This window comes from Pan troglodytes, chromosome 19, assembly GCF_028858775.2.
Source record: "Pan troglodytes isolate AG18354 chromosome 19, NHGRI_mPanTro3-v2.0_pri, whole genome shotgun sequence".
In the NCBI taxonomy this organism is placed as follows: domain Eukaryota; kingdom Metazoa; phylum Chordata; class Mammalia; order Primates; family Hominidae; genus Pan; species Pan troglodytes.
In genome coordinates this window covers 19,226,746-19,244,018 of record NC_072417.2, presented here as the reverse complement: position 1 = coordinate 19,244,018, position 17,273 = coordinate 19,226,746, and the positions used below count along the sequence as shown (strand labels likewise).

At 43.1% G+C, this 17,273-nt stretch overlaps 1 protein-coding gene across 8 annotated transcripts in view; it reads left to right on the top strand.

Annotated features, from left to right (window-relative positions):
* The window catches only part of CALCOCO2 (calcium binding and coiled-coil domain 2), a 33,658-nt gene extending 16,799 nt beyond the window's left edge, over positions 1-16,859 (top strand). Inside the window, exons 3-14 of one of the 8 annotated variants that reach the window (XM_054669829.2) lie at positions 217-319; positions 475-608; positions 1,406-1,531; positions 3,242-3,330; positions 3,712-3,781; positions 4,663-4,785; positions 5,083-5,169; positions 6,991-7,155; positions 8,243-8,338; positions 12,430-12,565; positions 14,371-14,399; positions 14,933-16,089. In XM_054669829.2, the coding sequence (XP_054525804.1) occupies positions 217-319; positions 475-608; positions 1,406-1,531; positions 3,242-3,330; positions 3,712-3,781; positions 4,663-4,785; positions 5,083-5,169; positions 6,991-7,155; positions 8,243-8,338; positions 12,430-12,565; positions 14,371-14,399; positions 14,933-15,100 (1,326 nt within the window). In that variant the 3' untranslated portion in view covers positions 15,101-16,089. 8 annotated transcript variants of the gene reach the window in all.
* Positions 16,860-17,273: the final 414 nt, after the last annotated feature.

Here is a 17,273-nt window from a genome sequence, read left to right as displayed (position 1 = left end):
TTTCACCATGTTGCCCAGGCTGGTCTCAAACTACTGAGCTCAGGCAATCCACCCACCTTGGCCTCCCAAAGTGCTAGGATTACAGGCATGAGCCACTGCACCCGGCCTATATTTTCAATATATACAAATAAAAAGTGATTTTAAGAAGATGTAGCCCAATTAGGATTTTCCCCAGTCCCCTTTCAGGTACTAAATAAGAACTTATTGTCATTGCAGGTGGGGTGGAAGACAACCCGTGAGTATTACACCTTCATGTGGGTTACTTTGCCCATTGACCTAAACAACAAATCAGCTAAACAGCAGGAAGTCCAATTCAAAGGTGAGAAAAATACTGGATCAAAGGTGTTGAAGACAGTAGCCAAGACTAATTAATTCCCTTCAGCTTGAGCTTTCTGGGGCAGATAAAAAGACTTCCAGAATTTTACTTTTCTGAATAGATCTTATTTTGGATGAAAAATTATGTTGTGTTTTCAGCTTACTACCTGCCCAAGGATGATGAGTATTACCAGTTCTGCTATGTGGATGAGGATGGTGTGGTCCGGGGAGCAAGTATTCCTTTCCAATTCCGTCCAGAAAATGAGGAAGACATCCTGGTTGTTACCACTCAGGTTTGTAAAACTTCTCACCTCAATCCCTTACTGCCATTACGAGTAGCAATATAGGATAGGATGGAATTTGAGTTAATAAGGCTTTATTGAATATCTAACGGGTATCATTGGAAAAAATGTATGTAGTACTCACACAGACTCACTCAGGAATGACTTCGGAATGTTAACAAGACTCATAACAATAAGTGGTTTCTTCTTTTCTAAAACTTCTTTAACTCAGCTGGCATTCAGTTATTCTTTTAACTTTTCCAATTGCTTAATTTTTGTCATCTACACATCTTATCACAATGGTAAATGTAAAAGCTCCTTTGAGGAGAGAAGCACCAAATATTCTTATCTCTTTCAGTTCTGGCCTACAGCCTGTCTGTCATACGTGAGTATTAGATTCATTTTCTTACTTCATCATTTAACAGGACACCTACTTTTCATCCAGCACTATGGTAGGCACTGGGAACACAATGAAGAATCAGTTAAAACACTGTCCTTGGCCTCAAGGAGCTAAGTCCATTGGGAGAGACAAACAATACTAAGCGTCTGCAAGAAGAAGCTACATTCTTATATCATTGTTCCTTTTAATTTTAATGGATATAATTTTTGCTTGCCTTTCTTGGTATTGCTGCAATTATAAAGACATACCTCTGTTATACCCTTACCTAGGTATTAAGGAGCAGCCCCCATTTGGGATACATAGATGTCACTGCAGTGAATGGGAATCGGCCAGTCCCTCACCATCCTAACCTATGGGAATTTTCTGCTAGAGGGACTTGGAATATAGTTTATGGAATGTTCTTTTGTAGGGAGAGGTGGAAGAGATTGAGCAGCACAACAAGGAGCTTTGCAAAGAAAACCAGGAGCTGAAGGACAGCTGTGTCAGCCTCCAGAAGCAGAACTCAGACATGCAGGCTGAGCTCCAAAAGAAGCAGGTATGGCTGCTGGTTATAGGTGACCTTGGAGCGTGGAGATCAGAATTGGATGGTGCCTCTTATCCAGCACCATATTCTGTTTTGCCTGTGATCTCACCTTCTTATACCAGTATCTTTGAACAGGCATTAGTTTTGTTTGTTTGTTTGAAATGGAGTCTCACTATGTCACCCAGGCTGGAGTGCAAGGGTGCGATCCTGGCTCACTGCAACCCCCATCTCCCAGGTTCAAGCGATTCTCCTGCCTCAGCCTCCCGAGTAGCTGGGATTACAGGTGATCACCACCACACCCAGCCAGTTTTTATATTTTTTAGAGACAGGGTTTTACCATGTTGGCCAGGCTGGTCTCGCACTCCTGGCCTCAGGTGATCCACTCGCCTGAGCCTCCCAAAGTGCTGGGATTATAGGCATGAGCCACCGTCCCTGTCTGAATATCTCCTTTTAATTGTTCATATGTTGAAATGATATTTTAGGTACATTCGGTTAAATATACTATCATTTGGCCAGGTGCAGTGGCTCACACCTGTAATACCAGCACTTTGGGAGGCCAAGGTGGGTGGATCACTTGAGGTCAGGAGTTCGAGACCAGCCTGGCCAATATGACAAAACCCCGTCTCTACTAAAAATACAAAAATTAGCCAGGAGACTGGGCGTGGTGGCTCATGCCTGTAATCCCAGCACTTTGGGAGGCCGAGGCAGGTGGATCACAAGGTCAGGAGTTTGAGACCAGCCTGGCCAAGATGGTGAAACCCCGTCTCTACTAAAAATACAAAAATTAGCCAAGCATGGTGGTAGGCACCTGTAATCCAAGCTACTCAGGAGGCTGAGGCAGGAGAATTGCTTGAACCTGGGAGGCAGAGGTTGCAGTGAGCCAAGATCACGCCCCTGCACTCTAGCCTGGGCAACAGAGCAAGACTCTGTCTCAAAAAAAAATTAGCCAGGCATGGTGGCATGCGCCTGTAATCCCAGCTACTCAGGAGGCTGAGGCAAGATAATTGCTTGAACCCGGGAGGCAGAGATTGCAGTGAGCCAAGATCACGCCACTGCACTCCAGCCTGAGCAACAGAGCAAGACTTTATCTCAAAAAAAAAATTAAAAAAAAAAAAAATATATGTATACACATAGTATTATTAAAATTAATCTTTCTTTTTACCTTTTTAAAAATGTGCCTCCTAAGATTTTAAAATTATATGTAGCTCTCACTTATTGAACAGCGCTGTTCTAGGAAAAGGGCAGTTCTGTCTATTTTGTCCACTGTTGTGTCTGCAATGCAAGAACAGTGTCTAGTGTGGAATAGGCTCTGAGTAAATATTTGTTTAATGAACAAATTATAGGCTCCAGTGGAATGAGAAATTAAGGTGATGCATTTTTAATATAAAAAGAGCATTTTGTGACCAGGCGCGGTGGCTCATGCCTGTAATCCCAGCACTTTGGGAGGCTGGGGCACAACAATTGCATGAACCCGGGCGACAGAGGTTGCAGTGAGCCAAGACTGCGCCACTGCACTCCAGCCTGGGCAATAGAGTGAGACACTGTCTTAAAAAAAAAAAAAAAAAAAGAACATTTTCCTTTTATTTGAGTATTTCATTTACTGCTGTGTCATACTATGCCTGACATATAGTAAGTGCTAAATAAATATTTGTTGCCTGCCTAAGATACTCATTCAAAAGTCATAGAACTAGTCTGTCCCTTTGATGTTGTTTCAATCTATAGGAGGAGCTAGAAACCCTACAGAGCATCAATAAGAAGTTGGAACTGAAAGTGAAAGAACAGAAGGACTATTGGGAGACAGAGCTGCTTCAGTGAGTGCGTCCCATAATTCTGGGAGGGGAAGAGCTGCTGTACCATCAGTACCCTTAAGTACAGTCAGATTAGATTTCTGGAATTTGTGAGAAAACACTGTTATGACATTGATGATGTGATTCTCCACCCTTTGAATCATGAATTAGAAAATTGGTATCAGAATAGTCAGGAAAAATGATCTGATTTCAAATATTAACTTTAGGGATTGAATACTTGAAGTTTTTTGGAGTCAGGAAGCCAAAACAGGACTGCAATGGAGACTAGTAGATTTTTAAATAATTCTGCAGGCTTAGGGCCAAGCCAGCCTTAAATCACTTAAGGCCAGGGGTAGCTGACCTGGAATCAGTGAATTTTTCACATAGTTATCTCCACCTCTACAGACTGAAAGAACAAAACCAGAAGATGTCCTCAGAAAATGAGAAGATGGGAATCAGAGTGGATCAGCTTCAGGTAGGTAATGCCATATGTTTGTCAAAGGATATTTTCTTAGCCTTACCACTGCTCCAATTTGGTGGCCTAGAAAGATGTATTTCATTGCAGTGAGTGCCTAATGGCATACTTTTCAAAATATCACACTAAAGTTTCAGGTTATGTATTTTCCATTCTTGGACCAGGTAAGCCTCCACCCTACCCATGCCCCTGCTTTAAAAAAAAAAAAAAAAAATCATGATTCACAGCCGGGCGCAGTGGCTCATGTCTGTAATCCCAGCACTTTGGGAGGCCAAGGCAGGTGGATCACCTGAGGTCAGGAGTTCGAGATCAGCCTGGCCAATATGGCAAAACCCCGTCTCTACTAAAAATACAAAAATTAGCTGGGCGTGCTAATTTACAGGCGCACGTGTAATTCCAGCTACTCGGGAGGCTGAGGCAGAAGAATCACTTGAGCCCCGGAGGCAAAGGTTGCAGTGAGTAGAGATTGCACCACTGCACTCCAGCCTGGGTGACAGAGCAAGACTCTGTCTCAAGAGAAAAAAAAAAAAAAATCATGATTCACAAGGAACTTAGTGATTTGTTCATGTATTACTAAGGTAGTTGACCATGAGCTCTTAATATAGATGACAATCATCTATATCAATAATCAAACTTTAATCTTTTCAAGCAAAATCGTACTCAAAAGTCTGGAATATAGAGCAGATAGCAGAACTGCTCTCATTTTTAGGAAGCTGTGCCTTAAAGAGGTGCTTTAAAGAGTGATTTGTCTAATTTTACTCAGTTGGCAGTTGGGAGTTGCTAGGGAAACACATCTCTTTGTTATTGTATGTTAAAAAGCATTGTTCCTGTTTTGTTTTCCTTCTTTTATATCTTGGTTATGTTCACTATTTTTGTTTTAGGCCCAGCTGTCAACTCAAGAGAAAGAAATGGAGAAGCTTGTTCAGGCAGATCAAGATAAGACAGAGCAGTTAGAGCAGCTGAAAAAGGAAAATGACCACCTCTTTCTCAGTTTAACTGAACAGGTAGAGTCATGAGAGAAAACAACACTTTTAGGCATTTGCAAGAAAATATACGTTGTTCTTTGTATAAAGAACATTTTAATGTTCTTTAATATACCTGGATGTCACTGGCTTTAGGAAAGGGCTCAGAGGAAGCTATCTGAAATGAGATAGCTCATGGCTTTCTTCAGAAACTGACGAGAGAAGACTTGCCTCTCCCTATGCATTCTGCTTGCTCATTAGCTTAGCAGGCCCTTCCATGGTGTGTGTGTGCATGTGTGTGTTTTCCCAGCAATGGTACTGAAATCTCTTTTTGTGCAGAGGAAGGACCAGAAGAAGCTCGAGCAGACAGTGGAGCAAATGAAGCAGAATGAAACTACTGCAATGAAGAAACAACAGGAATTAATGGCATGTCTGTCTTTGGATGGTTATGTGGGAGGGAGCCTATAGGGATGTAGAAGAAAAGGATATGGGCCTATTTTCCGGTTGATGGACAGGATAAATAAGAGAGTGTTCACCTCTAGATGTTTTGCTTTCTAGCCAAAAGGACAGAGAATCTGCCATTTATAAAATGTTTAGAAGTGGGCATTTCTAATATGTGATAAGTAATAAAGGAATATTGCAAGTTAAACTTCATGACAAGATGTAGTTAACTAGATCCTTGGACTAGGGCTCACACAGAATAACCCCTACCCTCTTCTTATGGAGTTACAATAGGGGCAGACAAATGAATGGTTATAAAGGGCTCTACGACAGGAAAATATACCACCCAAAGCAAATCTTGTTATAATTAATATATTAGCAATTATCATCATTATCAATTATGTAGGAATGAAAGGCTAATTGACTAATAATTTCCTGTAATATATTGTTGAAAAAGAGTCCCCATGGTGTTGACAGGTGCCTGGAAGCCCCGTTTACTTAGTTGATCCAAGGACATGAGTAATCCTGATGTCTGAGGGATATCCAGTCATCTGATTATAATTCACATCATATATGCATCATCCAGTCAACCATTGAGTACCTACTGTATCTAAGATACTGTATGCTTTAGCATGATATAGGAAAGAGTAGAACAAAGTTTGCAAATCAACAGATCATAGGTCAAGGTCAGACCACAGAAATGTTTTAGAAAGTAGTTACCAACATTTAAAAATAGGAATATTTCCCATAAAAATTTGTATTTCCAACTTCCTTTGGGAAATGAAAGGACCTAGCAACATTGAGCCCACATTCCTGTGCAGCAGCAATAGCTAGAGCTGAGTAGCTGCTGTCCCTATAGATTCTCCATCTAGCTGCAGTCTGCACTGTTTTATTGCATTCAATTCCTTCGTTTGATTACATTTCTTGCCTGCTCTCTATAGGCACATTCCAGTTTGTGACCTCTGATGTAGCAAATAAATTACTGTTTTAAATGATCTATAGTCCCGGCTGGGTGCGGTGGCTCACGCCTGTAATCCCAGCACTTTGGGAGGCGGAGGCAGGTGGATCACCTGAGGTCAGGAGTTCGAGACCAGCCTGACCAAAATGGCGAAACCCCGTCTCTACGAAAAATACAAAAATTAGCCGGGCATGGTGGTGGGCGCCTGTAATCCCAGCTTCTCAGGAGGCTGAGGCAGGAGAATCGCTTGAACCTGGGAGGCAGAGGGTGCAATGAGCTGAGATCGCGCCATTGCACTCCAGCTGGGGCAACAGAGCAAGACTCCGTCTCAAAAAAAAAAAAAAAAAAGGTTTGAACTTCTTTGTGATAGGTATGGATTTCCTTGGTTTTCTTTTATTTATATATATATATATATATATTTTTTTTTTTTTTTTTTTTTTTGAGACAGTCTTGCTCTGTCACCCAGGTTGGAGTGTGCTGACCTGATCTCAGCTCACTGCAACCTCCACCTCCCGGGTTCAAGCTATTCTCCTGCCTCAGCCTCCTGAGTAGCTGGGATTACAGGCACCCGCCACGATGCCCGGCTAATTTTTGTATTTTTAGTAGAGACGGGGTTTTGCCATGTTGGCTAGGCTGGTCTCGAACTCCTGACCTCTGGTGATCCACCCACCTCAGCCTCCCAAAGTGCTGGGATTACAGGTGTGAGCCACTGCACCCGGCCAATTTTCTTAGTTTTCATGGAATATTTTTCAAGACCTAGGGGCTCCCCACCTGGCTGATAGCAATCCTAATTCCTCATACATCCTAAAAGGCCGCTAAATATGAGTACTGTGTATCTTATGCTTCAGGAGCCTAGGAACAAGAAAGCGGCACTAACTGTGGAGGAGCAGTTAGCACAAGAGGTGGAACGCCTTAAGGCAAAGGTAGAGGCCAGGAAAGCCTATTTCTTAGAGAAGTACAAAGAGTGTCAACGACTTCACAAACAGATCAGCCAACTCGGGGCGGCTGCACTGGTAGGTGACAGAGATAAGGGGGCCCAGGAAAGCAAGAGGTGCAAAGGTTAGTGGTTCTTAGACCAAGTCCAGAAAATGGTACACCCTTGTTAAGGTGAGAAAGTTATCTTTGCACTAAAAAGAGGGATGTAGTGTATGGCCAGAAACTAGCATGGGGGGTCCCTGGAAATACTGGCCCCAACTTAGCCACAGGTCTCAGGGAAGGTTTTTGTAACTATCAAGCAGGTTTCTGTGCAGACTCAGAGAGCCCTTTCTTATTTCTGCCTTTTGAGGAAGTGAAGCAGGACTAGAAGAGCCATCAGGAGCCAACGGGGATGGGAAGCAAGGAGCCTGCAGTCAGCACTGTCAGTGGGTAGCCCCCTCTGGCATTACTACCTCAGGGTCGGCTAGACATGCACAGCAGTTTGGGCACCAGCATTCAAATAAAAAATCTTGGATGAAAAACCACAACTAGTAGGCTTAGCTTAAGTGTGTTTGTGAGGTATGCACATGTGCATGTATGCAGGTAGAAGATGGGAAGCTCTGAAGCATGAAACCAGTTAGGTCAACCCATCACACTGGGATGCTTATGGCCCCAGTCTGAGCTCCTTGTATCCTTGGACAAATGCCTTCCTGTGTTCCCTCTTCCTTCATGAAACTTGAGCACAGATGCCTATTCTCACACTGTAGGAAGGAATCACACCAACCCAAACCTAAGTGCTTCAGGCTTCACTGAGTGAGACGTTTATTCAAAACAAAGATTATTGTTTTCATGGTTGGGTGGGATTCAACAAGGTTTCATTTATCCCTAATTCTGATAAGTCAGTCTTGAGATTTTCCCCAAGGTTGCTTTTTCCCTCCTTGGTCACTTATACCCTCAGCTAAACCCAAAAAAAAAATTGGCATCTTGATGCCAGCTCAGGCCCTCAGGTGTCTTTTTAAGTCACTTCAATTTAGCACCCTGCCCATAGTACCATTTCTTCCTCCCAGCTGCGTTCTCCTCCATCTCAGTCTCCCCGCTTTGCAATGCCAGATCCTCTACAATTTCCCACCTTGTACCCAGACTGCAATATGTGACCCTAATCCTAATTTTTTTTGTTGTTGACAGGATGAAAACTTTGACCTGTCAAAAAGACTGAGTGAGAACAAAATTATATGTAATGCTCTGCAGAGAGAGAAAGAGAGATTGGAAGGAGAAAATGATGTAAGTGTGTGAAAGAGGGTAGAAAACCCCAAGGTTTTAAGGGGAAGGATCAGGGTGGCCCAGAGATGTAGTGATAAAAATAAAAAGCTAAGGGCCCTTTCTGGGACAGTGGGTGAAACAGTTGTTCCTAAACAAAGAGTAAATTTAATCTAATTTCCTAATCTACCACAAAACCCTGTCTTTATTCTACAACTGAAATTTGTTTGGCATGGCAATAGTCACCTTGAAAGAAGCCACACTGATGAAGACCTAACTTATTTTTGCTTTTAACTTCACAGCTAATATGTGTTGCCTTGGGGGATAGGGGAATAACGTCCTACATAACTTTATGCTAGTGGGGAACTCCTTTTCTTCAGCACAACTTTTTCCTTTTTCTCTGCTGCCAAACCAGGAGCAGAAGTGGTGGTCTGTACCAGTGCTGGACCCATGGTAGGCCCCTAATAAATGCTGTGCGTTCATTCATTCATTCATTCATTCATTGGTTCATTCATTCATCCAACCAACATTTATTATTGATTGAAGATGATATGGCAAAAAATAAAGTGGTTGTACTTGAAGTCAAGGTCATTCTCATGTTCTTTTCTTTTTTTTTTTTCTTTTGTTGTTGTTGTTGTTTTTGAGACAAGGTCTCACTCTGTCACCCAGGCTTGGAGTGCAGTGGCACAAGCTTGGCTCACTGCAGCCTTGATCTCCTGGGCTCAAGTGATCGTCCTGCCACAGCCTCCCAAGTAGCTGGGACTATAGGCATATGCCACCATGCCCGGCTAATTTTTTTTTTTATTTTTAGTAGAGACAAGGTCTTGCTGTGTTGCCCAAGCTGCTCTCAAACTCCTGGGCTCAAGCAATCCTCCTGCCTCGGCCTCCCAAAGTCCTGGGATTACAGACATGACCCACCACGCCCGGCCCATTCTCATGTTCTTGCTCAGCATCAAATAATAGGTGTCCATGCATTCTGGCTGCTACTCCTGTATCTATACTTCCATCAATTCTTCATCTTTACCCTTTTTTTTTTTTTTTTTGAGACGGAGTTTCACTCTTCTTGCCTAGGCTGGAGTGCGATGGCACGATCTCAGCTCACCGCAACCTCCACCTTCCGGGTTCAAGCGATTCTCCTGCCTCAGCCTCCTGAGTAGCTGGGATTACAGGCAATTGCCACCACGCCTGGCTAGTTCTGTATTTTTAGTAGAGACGGGGTTTCTCCATGTTGGTCAGGCTGGTCTCGAACTCCTGACCTGAGGTGATCCACCCGCCTTGGCCTCCCAAAGTGCTGGGATTACAGGCGTGAGCCACTGCACCCGGCCCTTTTTTTTTTTTTTTTTTTTGAGATGGAGTCTCACTCTGTTGCCCAGCCTGGAGTGCAGTGGCATGATCGTGACTCACTACAACCTCCGCCTCCTGATCTTTACCCTCTATAATCCTTCTGGCCTATGCCTCCTAGTATCATTTTTACTATTTTTTTCTTTTTAAAATTGCGGTTAAAACACATAAAATTTGGCTGGGCGCGGTGGCTCACGCCTGTAATCCTAGCACTTTGGGAGGCCGAGGCAGGCGGATCACAAGGTCAGGAGATCGAGACCATCCTGGCTAACACGGTGAAACCCCGTCTCTACTAAAAATACAAAAAAAAAAATTAGCGGGCTTGGTGGCAGGCGCCTGTAGTCCCAGCTACTCGGGAGGCTGAGGCAGGAAAATGGCGTGAACCCAGGAGGTGGAGCTTGCAGTGAGCCAAGATTGTGCCACTGCACTCCAGCCTGGGTGACAGAGCAAGACTACGTCTCTAAAATAGAATAGAATAGAATAGAATAGAATAGAATAGAATAGAATAGAATAGAATAGAATAGAATAGAATAGAATAGAAAAAAATAAAATTTACCATCTTAATAATGTAAAAGTGTACAGTTCAGTAGAGTTAAGTGCATCACAGTGCTATGCAACAGATCTCCAGAACTTTTCCATCTTGCAACATTAAAACTTCATACCTACTAAAACATTAATTCTCCCTCAATTTCTACTTTTGATTATATCATTTATGCCAGTGTGTTTCATAATTGCAGAAGGCTTTTTGGGTTCTCTTTCTAGTCTTGTTATTCCCATTCTCTCTTTTTTGTTTTGTTTTGCTTTTGTTTTGTTTGTTTGTTTGTTTTTTAGAGTCTTGCTCTGTTATCCAGGCTGGAGTGCAGTGGCACCATCTTGGCTCACTGCAACCTCCACCTCCCAGATTCAAGTGATTCTTGTGCTTCAGCCTCCTGAGTAGCTAGGATTGCAGGTGCGCACCACCACACCCAGCTAATTTTTGTGTTTTTAGTAGAGAGGGGGTTTCACCATGTTGCCCAAGCTGGCCTTGAACTCCTGGGCTCAAGCGATCCACCCACCTCAGCCTCCCAAAGTGATGGGATTACAGGCATAAGCCACTGTGTCCGGCCTATTCCCATTCTCTTAATTTATACCTTGAGTTTGAAATCCCTGTTTTCCTGAGTTAGTTTGATTGTGGGGGGGGGCAGGTGCACACACAGTTTGCAAAACAAAGGGAAAGATTTGGTATTTAGAAGCTTTGTTAAGAACTGTAGGCCGGGCGCTGTGGCTCACGCCTGTAATCCCAGCACTTTGGGAGGCCGAGGCGGGTGGATCACGAGGTCAGGAGTTCAGGACCAGCCTGGTGAAACCTCATCTCTACTAAAAATACAAAAAGTAGCCAGGTGTGGTGGTGCACGCCTGTAATCCCAGCTACTCAGGAGGCTGAGGCGGGAGAATCGCTTGAACCCGGGAAGTGGAAGGTTGCAGTGAGCTGAGATCGCACCACTACACTCCAGCCTGGGCGACAGAGCAAGACTCTGTCTCAAAAAAAAAAAGAACTGTAGTAAAGCCCTCTTAAGATGATAAGGGAATTTTGCTTATTTTCTTTTTCCTAAGAACTTGAAATGCTGTCTGTGCCACTTTTAGTAATTTTTTTCTCTTTTTCATTACCTCCCTCCCACCCTGCCTTCTTACTCATTCTCTGTGTTGATATATCCATTTGAATGGGATAAGACATGAAGAAGGAAAAATTATTTTAGGTGAATATTTGCATTGTGTAAGAAATTATTCTAGGAAAGAAACTGAAAAAATACTCTGCTCTCAATAATATACAACACTGGGAGGCCAAGGCAGGAAGGTCACTTGAAGCCAGGAGTTTGAAACCAGCCTGGGCAACAAAGCAAGAGCCTTTCATCTCTACAAAAAATTTAAAAATCAGCCAGGCATGGTGTCGTGTGCCTGTAGTCCCAGCTACTAAGGAGGCTGAGGTGGGAGGGTTGCTTGAGCCCATGAGTTCAAGGCTGCAGTAAGCTATGATCTCACCCCGCACTCCAGCCTGGGTGACCAGGCAAGACCCTGTCTCTAAAAAAAACAAATTTAACAACAACAATAATAATATACAATAGTTTCAACGTTAATATACCTATCAGAATAGTTGCAGTGTTAATATAGCTCCTGCCACTTTCATATATCTACATATTTGTTCCTCCCTGTAGTTGGCATGTATTTAGAGATTTAAAATTCTTTTTTGTATTAATATAAACAAAATGTAGTAAATATATTTAAATTCAGGTATAGGCTGGGCACAGTGGCTCACACCTGTAATCTCGACACTTTGGGAGGCCAAGGCGGGCGGATCACTTGAGGTCAGGAGTTCGAGACAAGCCCGGCCAACATGGTGAAACCCATCTCTACTAAAAATACAGAAATTAGCTAGGCGTGGTAGTGGGTGCCTGTAATCCCAGCTACTTGGGAGGCTGAGGCACAAGAATCACTTGAACCTGGGAGACGGAGGTTGCAGTGAGCTGAGATGGTGCCACTGCACTCTGGCCTGGGTGACAGAGCAAGACTCTGACTCAAAATAAATAAATAAATAAATTCAGGTATAAAGAACTTAGATCTTTGGAATATTGAAACTGCTGCCTTCTCTTCTGAAGAATTATGGATTATCAATTATTGAGTTTCTCCAGTGCCACATTGCTAATTGAGAACTACCTGGGAGGGGCATCTCCTAGCCAGTTCCTGGTGGCCATTCTTGGTATTGTCTTTCAACATGTCTATAAATCCTCTATCCTTAGCTTTTGAAGAGGGAGAACAGCAGATTGCTCAGTTACATGGGTCTGGATTTTAATTCTTTGCCGTATCAAGTACCTACTTCAGATGAAGGAGGCGCAAGACAAAATCCAGGACTTGCCTATGGAAACCCATATTCTGGTAAGACAACTTTCCCATTCCAACTGGAAGGACCCTGCCTGCATCCCTTTCCCCTACTAAATTTTTGTTTCTGAGGTGCTAATTAAGACCAGTCTCATTGTTAAGACTTGCTGGGCAGAAGCTGAGGACCCAGTAGAAAGATTGCCAGGCGAGAAGTGTTAATTGAGAAATAAATCTGAATCCAGAAGACACAAATCAGATCATTCGCCTAGAGGCAGCAGACACAAATTGAGTCCCGTGGCTATATTCCAAATGTGTAAATCAGAGAAATGTCTTTATGTAGAAGATATACACATACAAAGCTGAGGAAGCTAATTAAGGTTTTGAAATGGTAGCAAGAGAGGCAAGTTATGCCGCCCAGGAACTAGCGGTTACAGCAGCCACCCTGATGGCTGACCAAGGATGACAGAAACGTGCTCCACAGAGACTCCTCGATGGTAGGACAGGAAATGGGGGTGAAAAGGACTTGGGGTAACATGTCCTTGCCAAACAGGGAGCTTTTCTCATTTGTCTCCAAAAGCAATATGAGATCTCATTTACTTTTTGGGACAGTTAAAGCAGCAGTATTATCTTTAGAGTTACAACCAGATGTTTATAACAGGCAACAAGTTTATTTTTCCTTTAAAATAAGTTTGTGGCCGTGCGCGGTGGCTCACACCTGTAATCCCAGCACTGTGGGAGGCCGAGGCGGGCAGATCACCTGAGGTCAGGAGTTCGAGACAAGCGTGGCTAACGTGATGAAACCCTGTCTCTACTAAAAATACAAAAATTAGCCGGGCATAGTAGTGGACTTGGCTCACTGCAACCTCCGTCTCCTGGGCTCAACCGATCCTCTCACCTCACGGCAACCTCCGCCTCCTGGGCTCACCTGATCCTCTCACCTCAGCCTACCAAGTAGCAGAGACTAAGGCACCAGCCACCACACCCAGCTAATTTTTGTATTTTATGTAGAGATGGGGTTTTGCCATGTTGCCCAGGCCGGTTTCGAACTCCTGAGCTTAAGCAGTCCACCCACCTCAGCCTCCCAAAGTGCTGGGATATGTGAGCCATCGTACCTGACTGTGGATACAGTCTTAAAACCTATTCTCAGATAGTCATTAAATTGTTACTGTTTTTATTAAAATCTCATTTTCCCCACTCTGAAAATAGCTTTGTTGTTTTTTTCTGACTGTATAACATATATATATGTATATATATATATATATATATAAATAAAGCCTGTGTGTGTGTGTGTGTGAAATGAAAATACAATTTTCATTTGTAATTTTATTTTGAAATAATGAAAATACAATTTCAGGCTGGGTGTCGTGGCTCACTCCTGTAATCCCAGCACTTCGAGAGGCCGAGGCAGGCGGATCACTTGAGGTCAGGAGTTTGAGACCAGCCTGGCCAACATGGAGAAACCCTGTCTCTACTAAAACTACCAAAAATTAGCCAGGCATGGTGGTAGGCACCTGTAATCCCAGCTACTCAGGAGGCTGAGGCAGGAGAATTGTTTGAACCCAGGAGACAGAGGCTGCAGTGAGCTGAGATCACACTAGTGCGCTCCAGCCTAGGCGACAGAGCGAGACTCTGTCTCAAAAAAAAAAAAAAAAACGATTTCATTATTTATGTTTTCTTTTCACCTTATCATTGACCTAGATCCCCTCTATCAGAAGTAACGGTATACATATGAGAGAGAAAGAATCAGAGGCATTGAGGAGAAAGGGAACAATGAAAGTTACAGGAAATATCTGCCAGAACACAGTTGGAGAAGCTAGGGATGGTATTTTCTCATTGAATGAGATATTTTTTATTCTTTTCAGGTATCCAAGAAAGTTCTTCCCCCAGCCCAGTAAGTATTTGATTCATGAGAATATTCCCACAAAGCACTTGAAAATTTCCCTTCCTGCTCCAGTTCATGGGAGAACCATAGGGAGACAGGTTCATTTTGATAACTCCAGAAGTCAGCTGGATCAGTTTGTTTTGGGCCCAAGGCTGAGCCAGCCTGTTGTGGAAGGGAGATGAAAGCACAGTTCATCCATCAGCATTTTGCTTAGGATCTATACCTTTGAATTGTTTGGTAGCATAAGTAGGGAGGAGATCTGAACCAGGCAGCTAGCCAAACAAGTTCTGTCCAGTGCCCCTTCAAGGCTAGAAGCTATGTTGGCTATTTCAGCAATATTAGGCCCTTTCAATTCTGGGGTTAGACGAAGCCTGGTAAGCATCTTCAAATGTGCATTCTCTTCATTCATTCACTATTTCTTGAGTGCCTAACCATGTGCCAGTCATTATGCTAGGCACTGAGGATACAGTGGAAGACAGGATGGCCACATCTGTGCCACATATAGCTTACATTTGTACTGACCTCTTTGCTCTTCCTCCCAGCTCTCCATCAAGAAATGCCCTATCTGCAAAGCAGATGATATTTGTGATCACACCTTGGAGCAACAGCAGATGCAGCCCCTTTGTTTGAATTGTCCAATTTGTGACAAGATCTTCCCAGCTACAGAGAAGCAGATCTTTGAAGACCACGTGTTCTGCCACTCTCTCTGAGTGTCCCAACCTCTTGGATGTATACAGAGATTTTATAGAATAGAACCTATAGCTTCTACCATGAGTTATATGAGTCAAGATCCTGCCTAACCTGAAATTATTAGGGATTTACTCAGCCCTGCTGCCGCTAACAGTGGAGTTATGTCACTGATCTGAAGGTCACTGTTAAGGGCTTCTGCTGCCATCCTTGTGGGTTGCTACCTTTAAGTCGCATAACTCTAGCTGTATCATCCTCTCACCTGTCATTCTTCTGAGGGTCTCAGTACAAGGGCCCTGGGATGGAGCCAACCTGGGTATTCACAACAGGCCTGACTTGATACTAAGTGATTAGTTTTCCAAGTTGTCCCACTGCCATTCAAAGTCAGCCCTTGAGTGTATTTGTTCTCAGTCCTAACCCTGGGGCCAGAGATTGGTCCGAGGTTGAGAATTCCTTCCTCCTCATCCTTGGTGTTGCTTTCTCCAAATGATTGTTTTAGACTAGCCAAAAATGCCGTGGCAAAGAGCTCAGAAATCCAATTTGGATACCAAAGGTTTCTCATGTTAATTTCTCAGCCCCCAAAGAAGCATCTTACTCCTGAACCTTAGACAGGAAGTATTGTTTCAGTCACAGAAAGCTTTTCTGGGTACCTCTGGTTAGCACTTTCTACTCTCTGATATTTCCTATGTACATAGCTTTTATTGTTGTAAATCCTTTCTTAATGGTTAAATAGGATTGTTAGCAACTATGGGTTTGCAGTTTTCTGAGTAGGTGAGTTTTGAATATGGGTAAATCAGAATAATGAGACAACTTGTTAATCTCTTTAATACTAAAAATAAATTACTCTTCTATTTCAGGGACTTAGGTAATTTAAAATAAACCTTCAATTTATGGTCTTCTATTTTGAAGCTCATGGGAAAATTGTGATCAAAAGGGCTACGGGAAGGGCAGACCCCGCCAATGATTTCTCTTCACCTGTCTTAAGTATTAAATAAAAAAGAGTGTCCTGGCAGTTATCTTGAGGTGGGGAAGGAGGTGATGAAACATTAGTTTGTGAAATCCAAGGCCCTGGCTTTCCTTCTTTCTTTCTTTTTTTTTTTTTTTTTTTGAAACAGTCTCTCTCTGTCACCCAGGCTGGCGTGCAATGGCACAGTTGACTCACTACAGCCTCTGCCTCCCAGGTTCAAGCGATTCTCATGCCTTAGCCTCCCAAGTAGCTGGGATTACAGGTGTGTGCCACAATGCCCAGCTAGTTTTTGTGTTTTTAGTAGAGACAGGGTTTCACTATGTTGGCCAGGCTGGTCTCGAACTCCTGGCCTCACGTGATCTGTCCACTTCAGCCCTCCAAAGTGCTGGGATTACAAGCGTGAGCCACTGTGCTGGGCCCGAGGCCCTGACTTCTTGCTGTAACTTTCCATGCATTTTTTTAAAAAGGAGCAGTGTGGATTTTGGCACCCTTTGTGAACTAAGTTCAATGCGCTCTATCCAAATTTGCCTAATTGAACTATAAGAAAGTAATAATTCCATTTTCTATCCCCTCAGGGACTGAACAAATGGAAATAACTCCCAGGCAGTATCAGCTGGTCACTACAGAGACTTCCACAAAAACTTTTGAATGATGTGAAACACGATGTCATGAATAAGGGTTGAGCCAACTATAGCTCTGTGTTCCTACTGGGCTTTCCCTAATGTAGTTGGGAGTTATGCCCTAGACTAACTGTATTGTCCTAGTCACAGCTCCTTGCTTTGATTTCATCCTTGATAAAATGAAGATGAAACTTACACTACTTCTCCAAGCCTTTTGCTGTCTTAAGAATAAGACCTGAGATTAACACTAACCCTAGAATAGAAATGTAATAGGGAGATGGTAATAAAGGAGTTTTTCTGGCACATACCCTCCCTACAGAATTTCTGTTGCTCCCCAGATCCAGTGAAGAATTGCAGTTTCATTTATTTTGTACTAGTCAGCTCTTAATTAAGCACATGAATGGAGAGGAACAGTGGTGCACATAATCCAAATCAGTGAATACCATTTTCTGGTGAATTACCCACCCCTTTGCCCCTGCTACCCCGAGGGTTACCATGATTGTCAACAGCAGCAGGAGCCCTTCCACAGGGCTTGGTAAAAAAAACAGTTGAGGTGTTAATGACCCTTTTTGCTGGGTGTAAAACAAAGCATCTTTAACCACTGTTCAT